Source organism: Pangasianodon hypophthalmus, chromosome 1 (genome assembly GCF_027358585.1).
Source record: "Pangasianodon hypophthalmus isolate fPanHyp1 chromosome 1, fPanHyp1.pri, whole genome shotgun sequence".
In the NCBI taxonomy this organism is placed as follows: Eukaryota; Metazoa; Chordata; class Actinopteri; order Siluriformes; family Pangasiidae; genus Pangasianodon; species Pangasianodon hypophthalmus.
Genome location: NC_069710.1, coordinates 3,993,314 through 4,020,219, shown reverse-complemented (window position 1 = coordinate 4,020,219; position 26,906 = coordinate 3,993,314). Strand labels below are relative to the sequence as shown.

Below are 26,906 nucleotides of genomic sequence, written 5' to 3'. Positions count from 1 at the left end.
GTTGTGTTAGGCTCAAGTGATGGATCAAGTGATGAATGAATGAATGAATGCTAATCTTGTAAACCATGTTAAAAGATTAAGCAATTACTGCTATCCACTAACTGCACTAATCCACCCATTTGTGCGATACACAACACAAGACACAAGTTGTAAACAATTAATATACATATATATTTGTTCCCAAAAATTAGTATCTAAATTATATGGTGGATTACATTCAACTTTGAGCCCTTTCAAAGTTCTCAATGACAAGACAGACAGGTGAAGGAAACAATACCAAAAAAAAAAAAAAAAAAAAAAAAAACAACACTACTAGGTAAATAATGAAAATTCTCTTGCAATTCCTTGCCATTTGCACTTGTTGAATACACCACCACATATTTATATGAGTAAGAATGTAAGAATTTCAGATCAAGCAGCCAGGCATTTCACATAATTATGACCACGTGTTTATGTGCTGGTTTTGGTGTCAGTTTAAAGCCAGACAGGCGGTCCATGGAATAGCAGAAGCTATCTTCATCCCACTGACTTGTGGTACAGAATCCAACAAGTGCAAGCATTCTCAGGCATGTTCAGCTCCTGCTGTTCGAAGATGGGTCACAACACCAGGCTTTGCTCCACTGCTGCTCCTGCATGCGCTGACCCTCCACCTCAGCCAAGTGAACACACGATAACATGCCGGTAGCTGATCCGGAGATTTTCAGGAGACACACACATGCAGAAGAGTTGGAGCTCAACATTGCTGCCAAATCGTCTACACAGGCATAATATAATAATGTTGGACTGAAAGGCAATGATTAGACAGACATTGTACAGTAGTTCCTCAAGTCTGTGATGATTCAAAAGTAAAATCACAATACAAACTAATTTATAAGTAACAAAATGCTTGCCATTTGAGATTCATTCTCATTGCATATAAAGGTAGAGATCTAGAACAGTCTTGATCCTAGATCCAAAAATCATTAAATTTCCCTTTTCAATGTCAGTTCTGAAAAAGTGATATGACAACATGTCCTTATTGAGACAAAGTTAACAAAATTAACAAAAGCAGATTAATCTCGCATGTTCAACTGTAATTCTACCTGAAGCCCATGCTCTCAATTATACATTAGCACAGCTAGTTCATAACAGTCTTACGATATTAGAAATGAAACATTATACCCAAAACATAGTATTAGTGCATTTAGTCATGTGTGATTCAAATGTAGAACAAGGCAAGGTCGTGTGGAGGTTACTTCCTCATAATGCTCTGCATCTCAATTCCCATTTGAGACATGGGTGTGACCATACAGGCCACTGAAGTGTAGCCCCACTCTGATAAAAGCACGGGGAGGAGGGTATCTGCTCCTGCTAACGTTCAGTGCCCACTTCAGCTGTGCAGCACGCCCTCCAACACTGGACTACAGTGCAGAGCCAACAAGATCTACTGTTAAATACTCTCAGGATAGTACTGGAAAACTAAAGACAACAACCTGTGCACTGGGACACCTGGGATCTACTGAAGTATCTTTTGCACAAAAAAAAACTATCTATTTTCACTTTTAAACAGATCTACGTTCATTTTATGCTTTAAGAGTGTCTCTAAATGTAAAGTCAGATCTCAGGTGAGAAATTTCTAATTGCTAATAGGTCAAAAATATATAGAAAAATATTTAAGAAGGCACGGTGGCATTAAAGGCCTTTGACAGGTTATATTTTGGGAATTACTATCTATATTACCAGTTATATACATTTAAGAACTCAGTATAACTCAAACACTTTTGATTTGTCACTAGCAAAGAGTATTATTATGAAAGATTAACTAACAGGGAGATAAAGTTTTACATATACACCTATCAAAATATGCATCCTTTCTTTATTTCTTCTGTTATCCCCACTGTAATAAATACAGGTCCTGGTAGGGGTACAGCTAGAAAAATACTGTCAGCACCGAAACAGCTGAGTGAACTCTTCCCTGTGGAAAAAGCAGTGTCATAGCAGAGTCTACGATTCATTCGTAAACAAAACAGTAATTTGGAATGAAATCAGGAAAAAAAAAAAAAACACAAGATGATAAAATCAGCTGTACATAGAGCTTGAAATTAGCAATAAGTTGCAGTAGTGGGCCATCTTTCCTCTCTTGTAGGCAGGCTGATATGAAGCTCATGGGATAAAGAACAACTTGGGAGCGTACTGGATGCAGGGTGGTACATAGTTACGCGTCTGGTGTAAAATGGGCTTTATCCATCCAGCCATCCATCTTGCTTTTCCTGGTCAGTGTCGCTGTGGTTTAAATTATTTTTAGTTTATATTTTGGGAAAATTTACCAACAAAATTCATTAGAAAATATCATGGATGGGTGCAAACTTAAGTAACTGTGGTTAGCAGGTGGGATTGGTCAACCTTTCTGCAGGAGAGAACAGGATTGATTTAAATTTTCTGCAGGAGAGAACAGGATTAGTCAGAATTCCTGCAGCTCCTACAGTTGTGCCAAACGGAATATGCACAAAGGCTAAGAGAGCCTGCAAGTAATATTTTTTGTGAATGCAGGAACTCAGGATTCCTACTGCATTTCACCTACAGTATATGCATATGGTGTCTATGCTTTCAGGGTAAGTTTATTACGCCATTTCATTAATATTGTACTAAAAAATAAAATCACCATAAACCTTAATGGAATCTTTGCTAATTTCAAACCCTTTAAGGAGAAACAAGACACTAAAGCACTGGGACCTCAACTGAAGATAATATTCCTAAAATAGCAAAAGCGAAGGTTCCCTTCCCTCAGTCACTGCTATCGTCTTCATCCTCATCCTCAGAGATGTTGTTGGTGCGGCTGTACGAGTTCGAGCGCGGTGGCAGAGTTGCCCCTGTGGAGAGCTGCTCGTAGCAGAACTCGCATACACGCACTGGCTTGGATGACTGGCTGGGCAACAGGAACTTCTTCTCGGAGCAAGGACCACATACGACGAAGCCGCACTTCCTGCAGTGGTGGCGCCTGCTGACCGGCGTGAACTTCACCTTTTGGCATCGCATGCACACTGACGCCTCCGAGTCGGGCACCCATACGGCCGCGTGCTCGCCTGTGGGTGACTTGCCGCTCTTCTCCAGCAGGTCCGACACACACTTGTTGATGTGGTTCATCCACTCAGACTTCTCCGTGGCTGTGGCGGCATACACCGCAAACGACTTGGTTGGTGTTTTGATGAGCCAGCCATTACGCAGCTCGCCCTCATCAGCCACCGTGTCGATAGTGACACTCTCTAGAGGGATGATGTGCTGCTTGTTGTACTTCTTCTTCTGGATGACGATGTTTCCATACACCAAAATGTCATTGAAGAGGAAAAACTGGCGGGCCTTGGGCTTTTTGCGGCACAACTTGGTGAGCACGCCCTCCCCAATAAGCACACGGCCCGGGATAGCCAGTGGTTGGCCAGCTGTGCCGAAGCAGCCCTCCACGACCGCAATGCGCTTGGAGTTAGCTTCGCTATTTGCCAAGCGATCCACCATCTTTCAGTAACCTAGCAATCCAGAGAGAAAAGAGAGGACCAATACGTTATACATATGCACCTGAGTTAGCAATTCATTCAAGTAAACTATACTTCTATTGCTTTTTATGCAAGCTGTAATCAAAAAGAAGCTTCATACGTATCCAGACCGTTAACAGCAAGCAAGATTAAAAACAGGAGGTAAAGTAAGAGCATATCTTCTGTCAACAATGATTAATAACACAATTCATGCCAGAACTATTTTACACCTAACATGAATATCCATGATGATTAAATTTGATTATGCATGCATGGGGTGTAGGTGACTGTCAATTTTCCTTTATGCCCATGCTGTACATTTAAAAATGGGTTGTCTAGAATGTCACCACCTACAGATGAAGTAAACCAGAGAGTTGTCTATGCAGTGGATGAAGGGACAATTCACAATCAGCTGTAAATAACAACACAATAACAAAAAAAAAAAATTGATGGATTTCTAAACACAACAAAAATTCTTTGCTAATCTGGGTTCAGTCAGCTAAAGGTTGCAACAGCGTGGCAGTTAGAAGGTTGTTTATAATTCCTCTTTCAAGTCATGACCATTTTAATTTCAATATGAGGTAATCACTCAGCTTTCAACATGAATCACTACACCATTGCACAAAGGAGAAAGTGCTACCCATCATCTTCAGTGCACAGTGTTTTCACCGATCCCTGCTTCTCTCAACATAAAAGTGTCCACACAGTAAAGGAGAAAAGATCTGTGAAGGCTGTACTTTGTACACAGCATGAAAGTCTACGATACCCAAACAAACAAACAAACAAATAAACAAATAAATAAATAAATCAGAAGTTCATAGTGATCTGACCTTTCACACCTCACCCACTACACTAGAGTGCTCATTTTTTCAGATTATAACCTACTCAGGGGAGTCTCGCCAGGGAGCAACGCAGGGCTTCTTGAGTCTTATGGATTAGAGTCTGACCTTTTACTGCCACTTGTCTTATATTTGTCAAAGCACTGCTAATCATGTCTAGCCTTCTGTAACTTTTAGTTCCACTTTCTACTGAGCGTTTGTCATATTTCTGATCCTGTGTCTATATAGTATAGGTGGGTTCGGGTTAAATTTGTCAGGTGAATCAAACACCACCAAAGAAGAAACAGTTTTTTTTTTTGATGTTCTTTTTTGTCAAGGGAAATTTGTCCCTACAATACAAATCCCTACAATAACATCACTTTGTTTTAAAGTCAACTCTCATGCAAAATTGGGTCAATGTGGTGGCAATGTGTTTAATAAAACAGGTTCACATTGCGATCACTGTTTAGGCAGCACTAGTGCCCAGTTTTTCAGCAGTGTTTTTAATCTTCGTTGTTTTCTTCTCATGGGATGGCAGTGTGTAATATCTATGTCACACAAGTGATCACATGTTACACAAGGAGCTGATTTTAAAACAGGACTGCACTTGCCCTGTGTACTAAGCTTGTTTGCTACTAAAAACCCAGTTTGATTGTAGCATGTTAGGAAATTCTTATGTTTTTATAATATAGTAATTATTTGAAAGTATTTTATTGCTCTGGATTACACTTATAAACAGCATTTTTCAGTACAGGAAATGAAATCACATCAGATCGTAATCAGTCCTATGCAAGTTCTGCTCCTGAAGTCAGCATTTATGTTGACTCGACACCATCCAGGGAGTCATCTAACAAACGTCTCGAAGTAATACAGTAATAAAAGTATATTTAAGATTGCCATCAGTCCTTACGGGGAAATGCCGAGGACAAGCCTCTTGCTTCACAAAAACTCAAATTTACACTTAAAATGAGTAAAGATTTTTTTTTTTTTTTACTTTGGTCTGAGTTTGGGTGAAAACTAGGGGAACTCTGTCTGAAACCAGGTGCTCTCAGCACCACACAGAAACCCCTTAAATCAAACTCGTGAATATTTTCAGTCACTGTATTGTAAGCCAGCTTTTTATTTATACAGTATGTATATCTTAATTACATGAGTACATGATTCTACACAAATGTAAAATAATTCACACAGACAGGACAGACTTTGGTGCATCTAGACTGTCGCATCTTGGTGACTGATGTATCAGTCATCAACTTAATGGAAAAGGTGAAAGAGTTTTATCCTGCAGAGACGAGCATCACACTTAATGAACACCACCACAGTCTAACCGAGTGAGCCCACACCCACACAGGTGCATGTGCAGGCTTGCTTACAAACTCACACATCTCTCAGTCTGTGTTATGTTCCATGCAGTGCCTGGGATGATGGTATAGGACTGAAATATTTCTCTTCCTTTCAGAGGTCAGGTCAGAGTAGGCCTAAACACAACTCATCACAAGAGTGATAATGGTGGTAATTAGTGTTATTATGTGACGTCTGGGTTTGAACTACAGAGGCTGCAACCTACATTTTCGATTTCAGTAACCCATCAGCCATTCAGTCTGCATTCAGGACTTCAGGAATAAAAGTGGATATTTTATTCAGAGAACAAACTAATTGAAAAAGAACTGAAGGGTTGATTCCTTCATTAAATGTACATTTTGTCTGTGTTGTGAAGTCTGTCAGCTGCAGAAAAAAAAAACACTAAAGTTGAAAGACATACAGTACTGTGCAAAAGTCTTAGACACTTCTACATTATTGATTCAGTACAGAAACATTTTAGATTTCCAAACATTAGTTTTCTAGCACAAAATTAAATGCTACAGAAAAATGTTTGCATGTCAGTAAAGAAAGCAGCAGATTCCATAAGAGACACTTTTCAGATAAAAAAAAAAAAAAAGTTTTGCTGCAAAAATAAGAAGCAAGTGTGACAGTCAAAGTCTCCAGAAGAACTGTGGCTGGTTCTGCAAGATGCTCAGTAACACTTACAGCTTATTTCCTTATAAAACCTAACAAATTGTACCTGAGACTACTATTTTTTTTTTTAAAGCGAAGGATCGTCACACCAGTCTGTGACTTTGTTTCATTTATTACTGTTTACTGCTCTTTATAGTATTTTTTTAAATGTAGAAACATTTAATTTCATTATTTTTGAAGGCATCTTTGCTCTACAGCATTTCTTTGCACAGTACTGTATATTTAAACATGATGTGCTACTATGTTTTCTGTAATAGTGCATGCATCCTCCCTAGGTAGCTGCATTAAAGTTGTGTATAGTTTGTGTTACTACACACTTACTACAGACATTTAAAGTGGACTCGCTGCATCTTTAAATCAACATCTATTCAAATACAAATTTACTAATGCGCAGTCTTTACCATTTTGAAGAGGAAAAAATTTTTCTGCAAACACGCTTAACTTTTCCGTTTTCTTTTTTTAAAGTCTTCTTTGATGGTTTAAAGCAAAGAAACCCTAATTTTCCTCCTGCACAATTCGCCAAAAAGGAAAACAGCAGTTATTTTCTAATGACAAAGAAGGAAAACATTCACATACATTCTTTGGAAAACCCAGTGGAGTCCACCACATATAACTCAGAGCGATGTAAATGACAATTTTCCATCTCCAGCTCCATACCTCAACCAAGTCAAGGCAAATGTGGAACAAGACATGTGGTGACAAGAAGCTCCTCACAGTTGACTCACTTCCCCCTCTCTAAAGACACGAAAGTAACACATGGTAAACCAGCCAACCCTGAGAACTGGGCTGGAGAAACGTAAAAATTCTGTTACCACAGAAAGCAAATCAAACCTTCAGGGGCCTGAAGAGATAGCAGGATACCACTTTTTCTCTTCCAGTACAGATACTGAAACCTTGAGCATCAGCTCCTGATATCAGTCCATACCTAGCGTTTTCTTTAAAAGCTTTAAAAGTTAAAAAAAAAAAAAATTTAAAAATTTTAACTGAAGCACTTCACATTTCACACTCTTTCACACAAAATCACTCACACTGTAAATATAATAAATGTAAGCAATATTGTAAATATAGTAAGTAATAAGTATAAATTATAATAAAATCAATCTTAACGAAGGAAAAAAACTTGTCTTGTCTCCAACATTCCTACTTCAAAAATGTATTTCTTTTCCAAATCCAATTCCAATCTTTGCCGTTTGTTAAAGGATCTGATATGCGTCATGTTTTCTTTGATACCTAATCCACCATTTTTGCTGGTATTGGGCCCCATACAGATCCTGGGTATCAGATCAGTTCCATCTCTAGATGTAAGCATGACGTTTTCAGTACTTAAGGTTGTAAAGATTTAGTAAGGTATAGTAAGGAATAAACCATGACAGAGTATGCTGTTGTAGTAAAACTAATCAACGTTGCACAGCGGAGGGCCACTGCCACACCAGATTTAATTATTAATTTATTTAATTATTTTCCAATAATAACATGTCAGGAAGTATTTTACTCCACAACAATTTACCAAAAATTTTGCCAACAACATTTTTTTTTTTTATTAATGAACGACGTGTTTTTTCTTTCTTTTGAAAAAGGCAAAAAAAAAAAAAAAAAAACTCATGTTATAAAGAAATTAGAAAGTACGAAGTGCTCTGTCCTGAAGACTTTGCTGTGGTGGAAAACAGACCCTGATACTCGATATTCCTTCCATAAATGCTAAATAAATGTCTCTCTACAGAAACCTTTGCCATATCAATGATTATATACTTTTCTTTTTTTTTTTAAATAACATTTCCAGCTCCTGTGAATGAGCTGTTACTGTAGAAATTATAACATTAGACAGGTTTATTAATATAAACCTTGCCTTGTGGCCGGCGCGACTGTCAGAGCTGCTGATATAGAAAATAAATCAACACCTTCTGACCAATCGGATTTGAGAATTCAACCGGTATAAACTTTCATAACCCACACAGTAATTACAACTTTGTATCAGACACACCTTACTGCAGATGAAAGTCTATTAACTTTGATCATTTAGTATGTTATCGCTACAAATCGTTGCATTCAGTGCATTTCTGAATATTAACTGATACAGCAGCTGACAGAAGTAATCATCTAGAAAAGGACAAGTTATCTTTCTATTTGTTTAAGTTCTATTCATTTAAAGTAAATTACTATACAGAGAAGGCTACAATAAGAGCCACAACTGAAAGAGAGAAGCAGAAGTGGAACTGGTATTTCCACTGAAGCGCACTACAGTCTTCAGAGGGACTGTTTCCCCTGTGTTTCTCTACACGTAAAATCAGAATGTAAAGCTACTAATAATAAACTGCCTCCATGTACTCTATCTATAAAAGAACAGCAGGACAAGCTCACACTGAAGGCACTGAAGGCACTGAAGCAAGGCTCACACTGAACCCTATTCCATGAAACACTGCTGCCTTTCACATAAATGTCACATTTCACATTTAAGTATTTTTAATCAACAAACTCAGGCTTTCACATGATACACAGACATTAACTACATTTCCATAACTAGTTCCATAACCAGTTCTACCTTACTAGAGTCACTGACAGCATGTGTGGAACATGTAGTGCTTGGTAGCTTTAGTTAAAAAATCTCACTGAAAGTGTGTGATGAGATAATCAGTCACGGCCAGAGCCCACAGAGAGCAACTGACCACTATCTCGTTTAGCAAGAAATACAAGTGAGGTCTCTTTCTTTTAGACTGTAAAGTATTACACCACAGAGCTGCTGAATTCTTGATTCTGATTGGTCTGACTTCTTTGACAGAGGCTCTGACAGTAGTTCTATAACTGCAAGGCAAGCCACAGGTTTCTGTTAATGCCCTCTGAGGTTATTATTTCTACAGCCAACACAGGTGGTAACATTACTAATTTTCACTAGTTGACCAGTAATTCAAAAAAGTAGTCTAGTCATCTTTTCCATGGTTAAATAAAAACAGCTATTTTTAGACTGTTTAACCAAGAACACGTCAAACTGCACTTCAATTAAAGATGCAAGAGTAAATTTTTTTAATTTCTTACTTGCACAAACAACCTGCAAAATATGCAAAACACGATATAAAAAAAAATAACGGTTTAAGTCATGACCTCAGGACAAAAAATTATGATGTGGCTGAGAAAACCCATTTAGAAAACAGACATCCGGGTTGGAATGCTTGTCTGTGTTTGAATGGGCCTCTTATTTTTATAGACACTCTACTCTAAATGCCAATGTAGATCCGTGAAAGTGGTCGGAAACGGGCGTGGGCTCAAGGGGTTAAAAAAGAAAAAAAAAAAAATATTCAAATGTCTAACCCACCTACTTAACCATTAGAGAGCTAATCCTAATCTTAATCTTTTACAGCCTTACACAGGCAACAAATTACATTTCCTGTTTGAATGCTTCTTTTAGATGACACTGTTAATGATGAAAGTAAAAAATTGGTGCAATAAATCTGCAAAATAATACATTAAATATAATAAGCAAGTAAGTAAGTAAGTAAATAAATAAAGTCTTAAAATGCACTCGTGAACGAGCTGGCAGCTCGGCTCACCATTTTCTGAAAATGAGTTTGGATCAGCCTCTTTCTGTTGCCATGCGCCACTAATCTGACTCTAAACTAGCTGAGTGAATACGAATAGACATATGATCCACATAGAAAAGCACATTCCACCTTTTGCATAAAGTGATTTCAATTTCTCCCACCCAGCCAGACCTATTTTGGTTGCACACAGATGAATTGATCACGTGACATTGTCACCCGCTGTTCTGACAGGTGTTGGGCCACTGTAGGGGCATGTAGGGGCAACTTTAGCAACCTAGCTACCCTTTTTTCCCCCAGATTTGCACAGTATGAAAACAACAATTCAAACGTTATAATAAAGCTATCAGCAAAAGCTAATAAATCTTAACACTTAGCAGCTCCTCCATTTCCAAAGAGACCACAGTCCTGTGTTCTTGTTTTCTGTTGGCTCACAAGACCCAGGAATATAAACTCACGGGTCAAAATTCACCTAGATAAAATCAACGCAAAGCGAAAACAGAAGTGCAGGCCTTTTTCATATCCCATGTACTTTCCCCTTTCAGTGAACTGGCTTTTCTGCTGGGTGAATTTTATTCACACTTGGTCTGACCACTGCTTTAGCTGGAAAAACAGAAAAGCACAGATTTCAGGTGGCTCCTGGAAGGGGTCCAAAACTGTAACCTGTACGGCTAAACCTTAGATGTTGGGCACTTTGTGATAGCAGCAGCTTGTACAAGGACTTGTATGGTGGGAGCTCCACATAAAATGATCTTTGTTTTTTAAAAAGTGTGTAATTTTTAATAAGCTTTCTGTAAGGTGATCTTTAGCATTTCTGGAAGGAGTCTCCAGTATCAGCTCTTTGTAACAGTCAGAGGTAAAGCTATAACTATTATTTCCAACACAGGAAAGTCCTGAGGACTATGCACTTTATAGTTTCTCAGTAACAGGCTGCATTTCTTCTATAATTAACTTCAGGATAAAGTAAGAGAACAACTGTTTATAGCTGCTATAAGGAGTGATAAAAAGAATATCTAAAAGCATTCAAGTTAAATACAGAAATCTTTTTCATGTTAAGCAGCAGTGAATAATATACAATCTTTTTCATTAGTTTGTTAATCATCTTAGTAGTAGATGCATTTCAAGCTAATAGACATTAGCATATAGGTTTGTGTGTGTGTTTGGTTGCACTGTAGTATTGATTCAGTCATTGCAAATGACATGTGTACTGGTTGTCATCATGTAGCAAACTCCACTTTTCTAGGATTATTTGAAACAATAACATAATATAATGAAACAAGTTTGGTTACTGTTGATTTGATGGAACGAGTATTTCGGATACAAACATGTTCTGACAACACGACATACGCAACAGGGGAAGGGCCAATGATTGTATAATTCTTGTGTTTCATGTAGAGAGGGAAGGATTGCTTAAAAACTAAAATGGAGTATTTGAGGATGCTCATCCCCCATGTGTCCTGGCTCTGATGCTGCGTTCCACTTGAGGTTGTAACTTCTAATTCCCAACATCCAACCAGTAAAAGCCACAGAAAACGCCCTATTCATCAACTTGGGGTGGTCTTCCTAACTACGATTTCCTTCCCCGTTTACAGAGTGACGTCAGATCAACATGGCTGTGCACAGTGTCAGAAATAAACTAAGTAGCACTTCTTACCTTTAAGTTCTTACGGTAAGTTATGCTGTATATGCTTTAGTGTTTGCTTTAGATCAAATCAACATACAGACATATTCACATTGATTGCAGTCAAACAGTTTGTCAGATCCTGACAAGGATAAAGACTTTACTGAAGATGAATGAATAAAAGATTGTGAAGGTGAAGAATCTGAAGTTGTTTACTGAAGATATAAACAAACTCGCATGTTAGAAGAAATCCTTGTTGAATAATGGTGTGATTCTATTTCTGAATGATAATTGAAAAAGAAATGTGCCTTCATCACTCCGAATATGACTAACACACACTGCCGGCCTTCTGTAGCCTTAAACTGATTCATTACAATAATCAGTATCAGATACTAGAAAGACTTGTTGTTTTTGTTTTTTTTCACTGGCACATAAGCAGGAACTAAGAAAGGTCCTGTCAGATATTGTGCAGCTGAGATTTCCTGCATTTTGTGCAAGTCATCACAAGTTCCTTTCTCAGGTTTTTCGCCCTAGGCCTCTTTCCCTGCCCCTCACAGCTTTCAGCAGATTGGCACAGGACCAGGGAGGAACGAAAGCTCAGGAAGTAGTGTGAATGATTCCATGTGTGAACAAATCTCTGCATACACTGAGTAATCTCTTCGCCTCTCCCAATGTGACGTCTTGCTGAACCAGTCTTGGGGGAAAAAAAAAAATTCATCCGAAAGCCATCAAGTATATAACACCACAGTAAATTCAGTACACTGTGTGTGTTTCTCTCAAGGCTGTGTGTGTGAGAGCAGTGTTCAGGGAGTCGGGGAAGAGAGCAGCAGCAGGTGCAAGGCAGAGCGTCCTCTCTCTGTGGAATGCTGATGCATCATTAAACTCACAGCAGACGGCTGATCCATCAGGGACTGTCCTCTCTCTACAAACCACTAGCTAAAGCAACATACACATAACCAGACTGCAATCCGTCAAAAGTACATTGTCCTGCATCGAGAGCTTCAAAATATTTCCAAAATACTAATCAATCGCTAAACAGGTTGCTGCTTAAATAAAGTTATTAGTGCTAGTGACCTTCATATTAAGCACACTCCAGCTACCAGTAGTGCTTGTTTTCTTCCACTGAGCACTGAATAAATTTACCCTGTATGAAGACTCCTGACATCATGTGTTCCTCGTTTTCAGACAAGCACGTATAAGTAATGAATAAAACACGAGGGTACTGTTATAGGAAAACTATTAATAATGGGGTGGGGTGATGATTATTTTTCCTTTCACCGCAGCAATTTCCCAATGATTTGTTTTTTTTTTTTTTAATCAAAAGACCATTTTTTCTTTTTTTTTTTTCATTTCTTTATCGTTATGTTTAACACTGTGGAAAGTCCTCAAAACAAGTTAGTTCCTGTTATCACTTACGTTATAGCAACTATGAAGTTGTTACCTCAGCAGCTTTTCTTTCTTCTTTTTTAATATAAAAACACAAGCAATGCTGCTTGTCATGTTACAGAGAAACCACAAATCCCTCCGTTCTGAAGACTTAAAGGAACAGATTTAGCTCCGACGCCTGCAGAGAGAGACTCCTTCCAAAAACGCTGAATAAACGTGTCGTCACAGAAGCCTTCACCGTATCAATGACACATACAAGTCCATGTGTAATCTCTTGCTATAAAAACAATAACACATTAGAGCAGCTTCTTTACAGGTATTAACTTAAATTAATAGGATGCATGTTATTTTACTAAGCATTAGCTTAGTTCAGCACTAAAACTGGACAAATGTCCCCTCCATCTACCGACAGTAAACAAACAAGCGCTGTGTCTCAGATCACGTACTTGTGTATTATTCTAGACTGTTATTGAGTAGTAACACAAACGGGATGGTGTGGCTCTGATGTGCCATCTATTGAATGTCACTTTTAAATCTTCCGGACGTACATAAAATACGCAGGGAGTGTGTGAACAGTAATGCCACTCACGCTGCTGCTTCTGCATGCGCACACGAAGCCATACGCCAAGTATAAACCAGAATCCTCTGCTTCGTGTTGGGCTTCATCACACCACCCCGGCGTGGATGTTCCTTTAACAACACAACACTTCCCACTAGATGGGTAAGTCAGTTCAAGGAATGTTTTTAGTCCCTTACGTTACTCACAAGTATGTTTCTGACATCATAAAATGATTAAATCATTATATACCTGTGATTTGTTTTGCAGTCGGCATTACTGTCAGAGCTGCTGTTATAGTACATTAAACCAACATCTTCTGACCAATCAGGATTGAGAATTCAACAGCGCTGCATTCTAAAGGATCTCAAACAGAACCAAGTTTGCCGGCTAATTCCTGGCTTTTTTTTTTTTTTTTTTAAACAGTGTTTATATGCAGAACACTTGGAAATCACAAGCTGGCACGTACTCATACCCTGCGTATGTGGAAAAGCAAGTCACAGCTCTAGGTGAGGAAATGTGATGACGGCGCTGGAAGATCACGTTACCTGCATGCTTAATTGATGAGAGCTATGTTTTCCTTGTCTCTATGCATCTGTGAGCATTGTTAACTCACGTCGTAACTGTTCATGTAACGAAAAGTTCAACAAGAGAAATAAACCGAAAAAATAAAACCAATGTATCAGTCAGTCGGATATTCCAATGTAACGGTTTTGGTAATCGGACATGATTAGGGTTGGATGATATGATGAAAATTTCATATCAGTATATTTGATGACATTTTTATGATACACAGTATGTATCAAGATATTTAGGTTTGCTAAGAAACTGCCAAAATAGTAGTGTTACATAAAAAAAAAAATCAATTATACTTTTATTTAATGATGACAAAAATAAATTAATTTAACAGAAAAAGTATTAACTCTCAATACTGTGATATCTCAGAAAAAAAATACTCTCAATACTGTGATATCTCAGAAACGTGTATTGCATCATGGTTATCACAATATTGCTATTACATCCTAGATATGATTACATTTGTTTACACACTAGGAGAGCAGACTGGTGTAAAATGGCCAGAGAGTGTTGAATTCCACGGGTAGATGAGGATACTGAAACTCTGCCAACTGCCTGTAAATTTCCGCTTATTCATTCTTTTCCACGAGCTGTCACTGAGTAAGGCTCTCTCCACAATAAACTTTGACGGCCTATTCTGAAAAGCATCTAGCAACCGTCACTCCTTTTATTTTTGTAATTCTCGATGCGAATATTTCAAAGTGGATTGTACAAGTTTAATGTATTTTTTCTACAATGTACTTGAAGTGACCCTTTAAATATCTCAAAATATTATTTCTTGCAGCCAGATTCCAGGTGTGAGTTTCCTATGCTGTCTCATAAACCTGGCTTTTTAAACTGTGTGATTTTCAGTCCTATTATGCTGTCGCAGACAAAAATCTCACACTGTAAAAGAATTTAGTCACGAATTGAGATTGACGGTTTTAGAACAGCACAGGGCGTGCTCAGAGGCGGCTGAGTTAGTGCCACTGCGACCCAAGACAGCTGACGTCCGAGTTTTTTTTGTTGACAAAGATATATGATTAAAATCTCAGAGTGTGAACGTGGCTATGATGCTCATTTAAAAGCCACCAATAGGAGGATGGCATAGGATTACACAAAACTCACACAGAAAGGTACAAATATGGTAGTGGTGATGGTGAAACGTGCAGAAAAATATATCTTTATGACTTCAGGCTTGCTTTGAAGAATGTTTCAAGCATCTGCTGGAGAACAGATGTGCTGCTTGATAACATAAGCAGAGCGCAGTAATTTTCTTTGATCACAGGTCTATCGTTAGAGGATCTTTATCATGTAGGCCTACATTGTACACTGTCTCTAAGATTTTACTGGAATCATTTCATATGACATGTGACAAATAAGCCTAATAAATCTTCAGAGACATCACACTATCTAAAACAGGCTTAGGTCAGTGACTTAGAAGGCAGTGTTGTGATATCTATGAAGGTGCCTGTAAGGAAATGAGCATGGAAGACAGCAGACATCACCACATTGCCAAGATACCAAGATCACAAGCCTCAAATGTGCATTAAATGAGACAGAATAAAGTACAACTGGGGAAATACGTATAACCTACGTATCTATATAATAAAATATAGATTTTTTATCCACTTCACCAACTATTTCTTGTTAGAAATAAAATCAAGTCAAAACAATTACACATAACAGATTACACATAACTCATATTTTGTGTTATACAAAAACTAATCTGTGCTAATGTTTTCTAAAGCCGTTTTCTAGCAGAATGGAAGCCGATGCACAGGATTATGGGATATGTGGGCCAAAGGAGAATACACGCATACAGCTGGATGAAGACATCTTACAAGGCAGCACGCACTCAATGTCTTCCTGTCTCCAGATTCCTGTGTGTAAGTAAGCAGCATTTCTTATGCTTATGTATCACCGCTACAGCTCTTCTCCTCTGCCAAGATACACAGCAATATCTCTGCATCAAGTATGCTCCATTACTTGCTTTCTTGAAAGAAAAAACACACTGGACCTTTGTTTATTCAGACAGCTTCCGTATTATATCAATTAGAGGTAATTTACTGGAGTAAAAGCAAGCCTATTTTAAGTGTAAATCAACGAGGCATGTCTGTGTACCAAGCACAGAGGAAAAAAATGGTGAAGTGCCGTCCTCCACCCAGTTCATGTTTTCTTCTGTAACAGCTTCAAATATACCTGAGCCAGGTAAGAAAATCCACAAGTCTCAGGTATGTTATGAACTAAAAAGAATACAAAGGCACACTGGCTCTGGAAATACTTAAGTAAAATGATATGATCAACAGATTGTTATCAGATACTGAAATTAGGCTATAACGTAATATGACGTAACGAAAACGAATAACTAACCAAGCAGGGCATAAAACATGATGGAACACAACAGTAAGAAAGTAAAATGACTTTGAGAACAAGTTGAGACAACAATCTCGCAAAAGGTATTCACCAGGATACGGGTGGAGCAAAAATCAAGATCCAAAAAATAAATATCTACTCGGCTGACTGCTTGTAAGTAAGAACCATTCGCCAGCTGTTACATGGGTTTTATTACAATGCAGCTAACAAGAACACCACCACCACATCATGACTAGTTTTCTCAACCCCATTAGGAACTTGGTCAGCAACACTTTGATGAAATAAGTTAACTGCCAAGAACTGTCAGGTATATCAAAACTGCACAAAACTAACGGCACCTAGTGTACGTATAGATAGTTAACATACACTCGCCAGCACTTTATTAGGAACACTATACTAATACTGGGTAAGGCCTCCCTTTGCCCTCAAAACAGCCTCAATTCTTTCCCACAAGATGTTGGAAATCTCATGCTGCAAATCTCCTGTTGTGTCACATCCCAAAGGTGATCTACAGGACTCAGATCCTGTGACTGGGAAGGCCACTGAAGAACACTGAACTCATTGTCATGTTCATGAAACCAGTTTGAGAAGGCTTTTGCTTTGTGACATGGTGCATTATCATGCTGGAATTAGCCATTAGAAGATGGGTAAATTTTGGCCATGAAGGGATGCACATGGTCAGCAACAGTACTCAAATAGGCTTAACGGGCCCAAAGAGTGCCAAGAAAACCTTCCCCACACCATTACACCACCTCCACCAGGCTGGCCTGTCGACACAAGGAAGGTTGGGTCCATGGACTCCTGCTGTTGGCGCCAAATTTTGACCCTACTATGTGATTCATCAGGTCTAGCTATGTTTTTTTCAGTCTTCAACTGTCCAGGTTTGGTGAGCCTGTGCCCACTGCAGCCTCAGCTCTCTGTTCTTGGCTGACAGAAGTGGAATTTGATGTGGTCTTCTGCTGTTGTAGCCCATCAGTCTCAAGGTTCGATGTGTTGTGCATTCTGAGACACTTTTCTGCTCATCACAATTGTACAGAGCGGTTATCTGAGTTACTGTAGCCTTTCTGTCAGCTCGAACCAGTCTGGCCTTTCTCCACTGAGCTCTCTCATCAACAAGGCTTTTCGTCCTCAGATCTGCTGCTGTTTACTGGATGTTTTTTTCTTTATTGCACAATTCTGAGTAAACTCTAGAGACTGTTGTGCGTTAAAATCGCTGACATCACATTTTCCCCCTCATTCTGATGGATGTGAACACTACCTGAAACTGCTGGCCCGTATCTGCATGATTTTATGCACTGCGCTGCTGCCACACGATTGGCTGATTAGATAATTGCATGAATAAATAGGTGTACGGGTGTTCCTAATAATGTGCTCGGTCAGTGCATAATATAATTGATTTAGATGTAACAACTCAAAATTGGTAAAATGTAATTATCAATCAGAGAACGATGAATGAATGAATGATTGATTTAAAGCAGGGATTGTCAAACCTTTTGCCGTCAGGGACCCCTTTAAGAGTGAAATAGATTTCACAGACCCCCTCAGTACGGATTTAGATAAAGTACAATACAGATTTAGATAAAGTATAGTACAGATTTAGCCTACTTCATGTACATTATTTAAACGTGTGAAATAATACTTTGCCTTCTTGCTTTTTATTCCTGAACTTTCTACTGACAGAACACATTAAATTCAAGTAGACATTATTTATAAGTATACTTGTTTATTAATGTTTGGATCAAACCCATCCAAATCAGGGGATCAGCAAAGCAGGCTAATAACCACCAAGGATATTATAAATATATTATATATATTATAAATATAAACAACTTTGATAACAGTGAGTTGTAATTTATACCGCCTAAGTAAATATGGATCCCCTGGCTATGTGCACAGACCCTGAGGGTCCTCGAGCCCACTGGTTTAAAGATTGTGTCCTACAACAGTGAAGAATGCTTCCTTCAGCATGCTCTGCAACAATATCTTTTAACCAAAATATCACAGAGACAGAAATAACATTTCTAAATAAAGCAATGCTAGACTGAACTTTGCGATCACAAATTAAGATTAAGTATGCTTTTGCACTTACAGTCACACTATGCATGCCACACACACACACACACATACACACATACACACAAACATCCTGTTGAACTAAACCAACATAGAGATACGGTCTACTTTGGCATTTCACGTATCAAAACAGGTTATGAGGTGAGAGTTATGAAACACCTCACCTACTGCAGTGCATGTCTGAGGATATAAAGCTAAAGCACCACTGCTACTTTACTTTGCTGTTTTATTAAATCACTGCCATGGTGGTTCAGCTCGTTTTTGTTACTCTCTAAAACCTGAGTCTGACACAGTGGACATTAGAGATGAAATCTCTAACAAGCCTATAAGCTGCCTCTTATAAGCATTCTGCACTTTGAGCAACACTGAAGTCTTTAATTTGAAATAGCTTTACTATAGCTACAGAGTATAAATTAAACATAACACATGCTGTTGGTTTACAAAGAATACACTAGTTTATGAGTATTAAAAATAGTTTAATGCACTACCAGTCCTTCAAATGCCCTACACTCTAGGGGTGTAATGATACAGCATATTGTGTTGTATGGTTTGATATGAGGCTATCGATTTGATATGCCTGCGTACTGAACAATACCCTCAACAGGCTGCGAAATAAAGTCATAAACTACTGCTTATATTACAAATATTATATTAATAAACATTAAAATCAATTAATCAAGTTCACACACCCTCCTCGGAAAAGGGTATCTTCCTCTTTATCTCACATCACGAAACGCTACAGAGATTTAAAAAAAAAAAAAAAAAAAAGTTTCTCCTAAGCATGCTGTTTTTCACAAACCAATACACTTGCATATTAGATAAAAGAAAAACACCAATGGCTTCAATCAGCAGCAAGCAGGAACTGGAAGATTCCTCCAAATCTGTAAGATGTGGTGTATGGAAGCAATACAGCTTCTTGGTAAGTTAGACACTGACAGCCAGCGAGTTGTGGACCAGAGCACTACAACGTGCCGAATACGAGTGCAATACATCAGCACTAATACTCCAAACATGTTCGACTTTGGCCTTCTGTGTCGGTCTCTAAATCTAGAGGAACACACGAAGCCACACACAGAGTTTGCTGCGCAAGCGCACGTCTATCAACTCCTCGCTGGTTCTACCCACACTAAAGAAATCACTGCAGTAACTGAGAAGGGGAGAACGCAGGATTCAAAAACACATCTAGGGCCACAGAGAGTTGTGTGACTCTGACAGCACTACAAGCTCACAGCTCAAAGCTCTGTGCTGCAGACACACCACCTTGTGAGTCACACCAGCGAAAGCTTAGCCATGTTTAATTCTGGTACATTCTAATGCACAGCTTTTGTTTCATTATATATGCTGCTAAGTCTGAATGCATCACACAAACACTGTGTCATTATTAAGTTTCAATTACTGTACTTTTCTAATGTTTTTCTAAGGTCAACTGAAAATGGAAACCTACGGCACATATTCAGGCATTGCTTATTTTTCCTGTATCGAAAATGTATTGTATCCAGACACCACCGTACTGTGTCGAAGTACACCATTACACCATTACACACTCTATTATTTACCATTAAAAGCAGTTGTTTCAGCAAACAGGAAGGCATTAAACTACATTAATTTCTTGTCATTAAAAAAAAAAAATTTCACTTACGTGACACAACGAATTACTCACAACCCACACAGATCGCGATGCAACAGAGTGAAAGACTGCATGACACAACAGAGAAAATAAAGAAGATCTCCTGCTGCACTGTCCGCATGACGACAACAACAGCGTGACGTCGCTTATCACCTGAAAGTCACTCAAGCTGTCTCTATTTCTGGCATATTTCACTTCTCTACTTTTACCTCCAAAGTGCTGTCATTGCTCAACCAGTAATCAAATTCATGTGGTGAAGTGAGGAAGTGTTGTAGACACAAAAAAAAATACTGTGAAAATGTATCTGTATTGATGTGAAAAGCTGACACCTGGACAGTTAGTACTCTAAAGCTACACTGTAGCTATAACTATAAAGTTGGCGAGGTTATTAACGTAATCAATTTCTATATGCAATTTCTCAATAATCTATTCTAATCTTATAGAGAGGATAGATTCAAGCATGAATTAGACGAATACCAAGAAGAAAAAGAGCTATACTGTATTAACATACAGCTGAATATATCCATAAGGGAACACAGGTCATTTTCCATGTTCCAGTGGCAAACACTAGGCTTCGTTTATCAAGCTGGATACCGAATAACGGATTTATTCAAAAATCGTTCGTAGGAGCGTTTACACAAGAAATTTGAATTTCGTGAAAATCCTGTAATTTCGGAAAAACGTTCGTATCCTACTCGTGCACCTGAGTGTGTGTGAAGAAGATAAACTAATGTAAACCTTGACTTGTTCAACTTGTTCAAATCAGTTGGTCTGTCTCCACATAGCCGTAAGCCATAAACGAATGCCTCAGCTGATGGAGAATTTAGCGCAAGTCACACTTATGAGGGAAAGGGTGTTTAAACGGTTCTTACGTCGGCTGAGACACAAAACAATTTTAAAATAGCCGTTTCCTGTGTGACATGCTGGGTGTGTAATCATACAGCACAGTGTGGATCATACAGTGTTTTTACGCCTGTCTTTACGCCTCTGTTTCACAGCTATCGAACACATATCTAGACTTTGCCCTTTTGTGGTGCTGTCACAGTGCTAAATGTTTTTGATTGGCATTGAAGTGCGTCAAAATAACTTCCATTTCTGTCTTTCTGCCTTTTCTCTCACCGTTTAGTAGTCATTTTATGTTCCAGCCCTCTGTGTGCTTGACCTTTTACAGAGTTTTGTGGGCATCACTGCAAATGAGCTGTGTCAGGAACCACACACGTGATCAACATACGCGCACAAGTATGAAGAAAATCAGCCTTTCAGAAACTGCTGTAAATTACAGAAAAATTTGGTTCCGTTTGGCTTACGGAAACATTCACACACAACTTTCCTAAAAGATTAATAAAAGAGGGCCATTAAAAGCAAAATAAGTAGGAAATATATTTGTATTTTTATATACCTCTTCATATAATGTGCATTTTTAAAATCAGGTAGAACAGAGACAGTAGGAAGAAATACGATCCAGAAACAGGCTGAATGCACAAATAAAAAGGTTTTACTGTCCGTGAACTTAACATTATGTCTCTTTATAACTAAAATAAAACTTTTAGGTAATACTTTAACACTGTGAAACATAGCATTAAATTTACAGTGGGCTTGTACAATGGCATCATTTTTCCCAGACAAGAGGACTATCACATGTGAAACGGTCATATATACAATATTATATATTGTTTATATATACGGTGCATTCAGAAAGTATTCAGACCCCTTCATTTTTATCACATTTTGTTACGTTGCAGCCTTATGCTAAAATGCTTTAATTTGCTTTCCACATCAGTCTACACTCCATACCCCATAATGACAAAGCAAAAGCCAGAGTTGTGATACCTTTGCAAATTTAATAAAAAGAAAAAACTGAAATATCACAGTGACATAAGTATTCAGACCCTTTGCTATGCCACTTGAAATTTAGCTCAGGTGCATCCCATTTCTCTGGATCATCTTTGAGATGTTTCTACACTTTGACTGAAGTCCACCTGTGACTGTGAACACTTACACTACGGCTTGCATTTTCTCTGATAGTGATGCAAATACGATCTGTGGTATCTTCCATGATAAATTTAATTATTTATCAAGATAAAACTTACTGAAGAAACGTCACCTGTTTATGCCAAGCAACATTACTGAATGATGGAAGGCATTTTCTTACCCGCGTGCACCTGCGTGCACGGTGTAAATTCAAAAGAGTATTCAAAGCTTGTTAGTTTACATACAGCAGAATTTTTTTTTTTTTAATAATTTTTTTTTTTATGTCGAGAACTTGATGCATGATCCTTTTTAATTGCGAGCCTACTTAAGCATTATTTCCACAGGAAAGACGAGCATTATCAGGCTAACGACACTGGCAGCTGTGCTGAAAACATGCACTTAAAGAAGTATACATGTGGAACATTTGCTAGATTTGCTACAAAAGCAAAGATTTTTTTTTATTTGTACAACCACCAAAGTGTATTTTGTCCCAAAGACATTTTTCATAACCCTTTTTTGACCCATCTTTATCAAGGGTACCAATAATTCTGGAGCTGACTTCAGGCAACTTGTCCTTTTGAGTACTTCCAAAAGAAAAAAAAAAAGTTAAAGTATGTTAAAGCAAATGACTGCAAATGGATAATTCAACTCAGTTATACACGAATATGTATAATTTAGAATCTAACTTCTGCTTATATTAGTATTCTTACATTAACTGAAGTTTTAGGTGTCTCAAATCGCACATTTTATTGCGTGCAGTCAAAAAATACCTCAAATGAAAACACAAACAAAATTTTTTGTATGAATTTCATGACTACTATCGATAATCAATTAAGCTTCAGCTGGTACTTTATCTATGTATTGTTAGAAATTGGATAAAATGCAAAAACGTTGTCTGAGGTAAATTCAAGATAAAAGTCAAGATATTATAGTAATTTAACTGTAGTTTCGAACAAGGCGGCACTTCACATTGTCACGTCTCTTGTTTATAATTGGTTATATGTTATTGTCACTAAAATTGATATAATGTTTAGATTAACTGATTAATTTTAAAACGTAAATTAGTTGAATATAAAAAAGAACCATTAGTAGCAGCCCTTGTTAATTTCACTCCACAGAATCAAATACTAGCAGTATGAATAAAAAACATCACTGCACGTACTTGCAAACCGTGTAAAACGAGTTACATTCAAGAAACAAGCAACAGAAATGAAATATTCTCTGACTTTTTATCCCCTCACCCCAGCATACGTGCAATCTTTTAAAAAGCTGGCATGGAGAAAGAATTTCTGCTTTTGTATATGGGCTTGACATTTGTCCAAGTCTCTGAAAGTTGTAGGCGTGTTTGCTGTGTGTGGTGTGAGGTGTGTGTCATCGCTGCCTCACTGGTGATGCTAAGGCTTTCTTGGCCTTTATGAAGAAATTCCTGATAAGTCTCTGTGACTTGTGCTATGCAGATGGGCATTCAAGGTCAAGTTTGGTTTTGCTCTTTCATTTCATTTCCCTTTCACGGCACTCTACTGAAACAAAGTTTTTACACTTGGTGAAACACCTTCATTCAGGGTTATTTCCATACAGCAATTGTTCGCTTTCTGCCTGCGACATTTCCACTGATGTAGTAAAACCAACACTGGGTATTCTGGGGGTGTTCAGGTTTTTTTTCTTCTTCTTCTATTTCCCTTTCGTTCATCATTCAGCCTGGGTGATCATGTTTATATGCAGCATTGCTGTCTCACCTTGGCCAATCACGTCTAATCTGTGGAATTACACCCCAGAACTTCCATTTAAAATTAAAATAAAATATATATATATATATATAGCTGCTGGCATCAGAAGTAACAAAGGTGGGTTTAAAATAATAATAATAATAATAATAATAATAATAATAATAATAATAATAATATTATTAATAATAATAATAATAACAATTTTTAAAAAATAATAAAAAAAAAACCCTACACCAAAAGATAAACAAAGTGAAAGTACAAACAAAAAAAATTCTAAATTTCAAAAACAAAAAAATACTCACTTAAATGATGAACGAGGCAGAACAAAATATTTGCTTAAAGAATAAAACGATATGACAAAAAAAAAAACACATTAAAATGATAGACAATTGGCAAATTTCTAAAAACAACTATGTTTTTAATTCATTCATGCTTTAATTCACATCTCCTTAATTATATTAAAGAATATTTTTGACTCTCACCCTTCTGTGTGGTTCTGTGGTATGACTAATAAATGCATAAAAAGCACAGAATGTGACGGTAAATGATGCACACGCTCATATTTTATTAAAATCTTCACTGTTTTCATCAAATTATCTCTCGGTTTATCACAGTAAACAGCTTATTAATTCACTTGCATTTTGATCAGCTCAGTTTTTACTTCACATGCATTTTTATCAATTTCTTACCTCCCATACAAACATTTAATTAATTAATCCAATTAATATACTTGGCTGAATTCTATAACAGTCAGGGTGATAACGTGTTCTCCATGTCAGGTTAATGATAAACATCCTCTTGCATTAGCTTTGCCATTTAAGCAAATTGCTACATTCTGCTTACATCAACAACCAGCGTGATCTGATATTGTGCAGAAAATGTAGTCGCATAAACAGAAGCGTTCTTCAAGCTGATCTTGAGGTGATAAGGATATTTTTTCCCTCTTTTAACACGTTTCTTTTACGTTCCAACATTGCCACTACTTTGCAGCTAGACCGTGAGATTTGCGTGATCGCTTTCAGACAAGTATCACGTCAGTGGTCACACTCAGATCTTAATCTTAGCTTTAATCTTTTATTGGCAGACCTTTTTCTTTAGCTGTCTTTAGTCTCAATGGCACTAAAGGAACGTGTCGTTCTTGGTAAATCGTTGTGGTATAAGAGGAATAAAACACTATGGGAAAGGCTGTTACAGGAAGATAATCAACTTCAAGGTGGTAAAGGTGCATCACACCATACCTTCGTCTAATCTTTTCCTGTAACTGTAGTGTTTTTATTTTACATTATTATAGATATTAGCGTATTTCACTGGGCCTATAAATAATGTCTACTGCAATGTAATGACCATTTTCATAAACACATTGTGTTTTATGAGTGCAAAGTTCAGGAACACAAAAAAAAAAGCTTTATGACTGCAACTTATAGCCAAATTATTATTGCACGCATTTAAATAATAAACCTAATATCTTACTGAGTTGGATTATGTTCATAAACTAAATCTTTTACCAAAGTTAGATTTATTACTGAGTTGTTAGACTGTTTTACCAGTCCCTTAGTTATTAGCCTATTTTACCGGTCCCTTGAATCGAATGGGTTTAATCCAAACCTCAGTGACTCAAAAGACAAGCTGCCTATAAATAATGTCAACTTGGACCTAATGTGTCTTGTGAGTGGAAAGTTCAGGAATAAAAAAGGTCTACGGCTCTAATAGTATTCATGAAATAGGCTAAAGCTGTACTCAGGGGCATCTGTGGAGGTTATTTTATAGCTAAATGTCTCCCTGACTGCCAACAGGTTCAAACTTCTTCATCTACAGGACTCAGAGTAATGTCTGAATGTGGAGAATTATCTGGGAGAGGATTTTTGTTTTGATTATTAATGTTCCTGAGGTAAAATGCATGTGTCCTAAACTATTTTAACAGCCAGTCAACTCTGTCCTGTGTGATCTCGGCTAGGACACAGTGTCTCAGATGTTTTTGTCACTAATCCAGTTTCCTGAAGCTTAGCCACTAGATAGCAAAGTACACTGTAGAGCACTGCTAAGACACATATCCAGTTCCCCTCATATCAACAGCCTGCAGGCTATATTAATTATTTATATTCTCAAGAAAGTACAGGTAAGCAGGAAAAAAACACAAAGCTTAGGTAACCTTAAATACTAACTTCTAGCTAGTTAAATGTTAGCTAGTTAGCCAGCTAGTGATACACCCAGACTAATCCAAACCTCTAGTGTTTTCACCAAAACTTTTCTAAAGCAGCATTGCACCTTTTCAGTTCAGTCTTCAGCTACCACCAGGGAATTACACGGGTTTTTTCTTTCCCACACAAAAAAATATCACGTAAAAATAGTCTAAAAAAATGCCAAAAGCGACAAGGAATTTTAAGGGAGTCTGGATAGTGTTAGGTCAGTTTGTTTAACAGACAGTTCCGCTACTAACTAGCCTGCTAGCCAAAAGACCCCCATCACCAGCCCAAGTGCTAAACGTTTACTGTCTTGTTTTTAAACAAAAAAAAAAAAACTGACGGGAATAGTGTCAGACAACCTATTTTACATGAAGTGAATATGCGCTAATCGACCACCAATACACAAGTATGAAACAACCTGTCGTAATCCCTTAGCTGCAAGCTAATCTGTAAACACCAGAACCAAGCAACTGCTTAGCTTTTCCTAACTACCACTCAAGGCGAGCTGTAAATGAAGTACTGTTAACTGTTAAGTTTGCAGAAGGACTGAGTTTTCTAGTGTTGTAGCTTGCTAACTAGTTGGTGGTTAAGTCAGCAGTGAGAGTTGTTAAACGGGGAAGTCTGAGCCGAATGAAATAAACATTTGAGCTAGCAAGTTAGAGACTCACCGTGGGAGCAGTAACCCGCGCAGGCACCGGCTCCTCTTCCACCTAGAACCGTTTAAAATAATAACAAGTAAATAAAATCCAACTTGCACTCGCAGGTAATCCGTAAAGTTTTATCCCTTCTCAACTTGTCTGCCGCTTTCGGTGCGGCTAAAGTCCAATGTGATCAACAACAATATGGCTGAGTGTAGTGTAGAGAAGGGAAGGGAAGGGAAAGAGCGACACACACTCTCTCAGTGTGAGACAATGAACTGCTGCTGCTGCTGTTACACACTGATGCCTAACACACACCACTA

At 37.8% G+C, this 26,906-nt stretch overlaps 1 protein-coding gene across 2 annotated transcripts; it reads right to left on the bottom strand.

The window, feature by feature from the left end:
- Nucleotides 1-147: 147 nt before the first annotated feature.
- Nucleotides 148-26,906, bottom strand: plekhf2 (pleckstrin homology domain containing, family F (with FYVE domain) member 2). 2 transcript variants are annotated; one of them, XM_026914263.3, is made up of 2 exons: nt 26,614-26,906; nt 148-3,500 (listed from the first exon to the last, which is right to left on the bottom strand). In XM_026914263.3, the coding sequence occupies exon 2, from the start codon at nt 3,487-3,489 to the stop codon at nt 2,764-2,766; it is 726 nt and encodes a 241-aa protein (XP_026770064.3). In that variant the 5' UTR covers nt 3,490-3,500; nt 26,614-26,906; the 3' UTR covers nt 148-2,763. The 2 variants fall into 2 exon arrangements, with proteins under 2 accessions (XP_026770064.3, XP_026770065.3); XM_026914264.3 differs by lacking the exon at nt 26,614-26,906 and adding an exon at nt 6,917-7,414.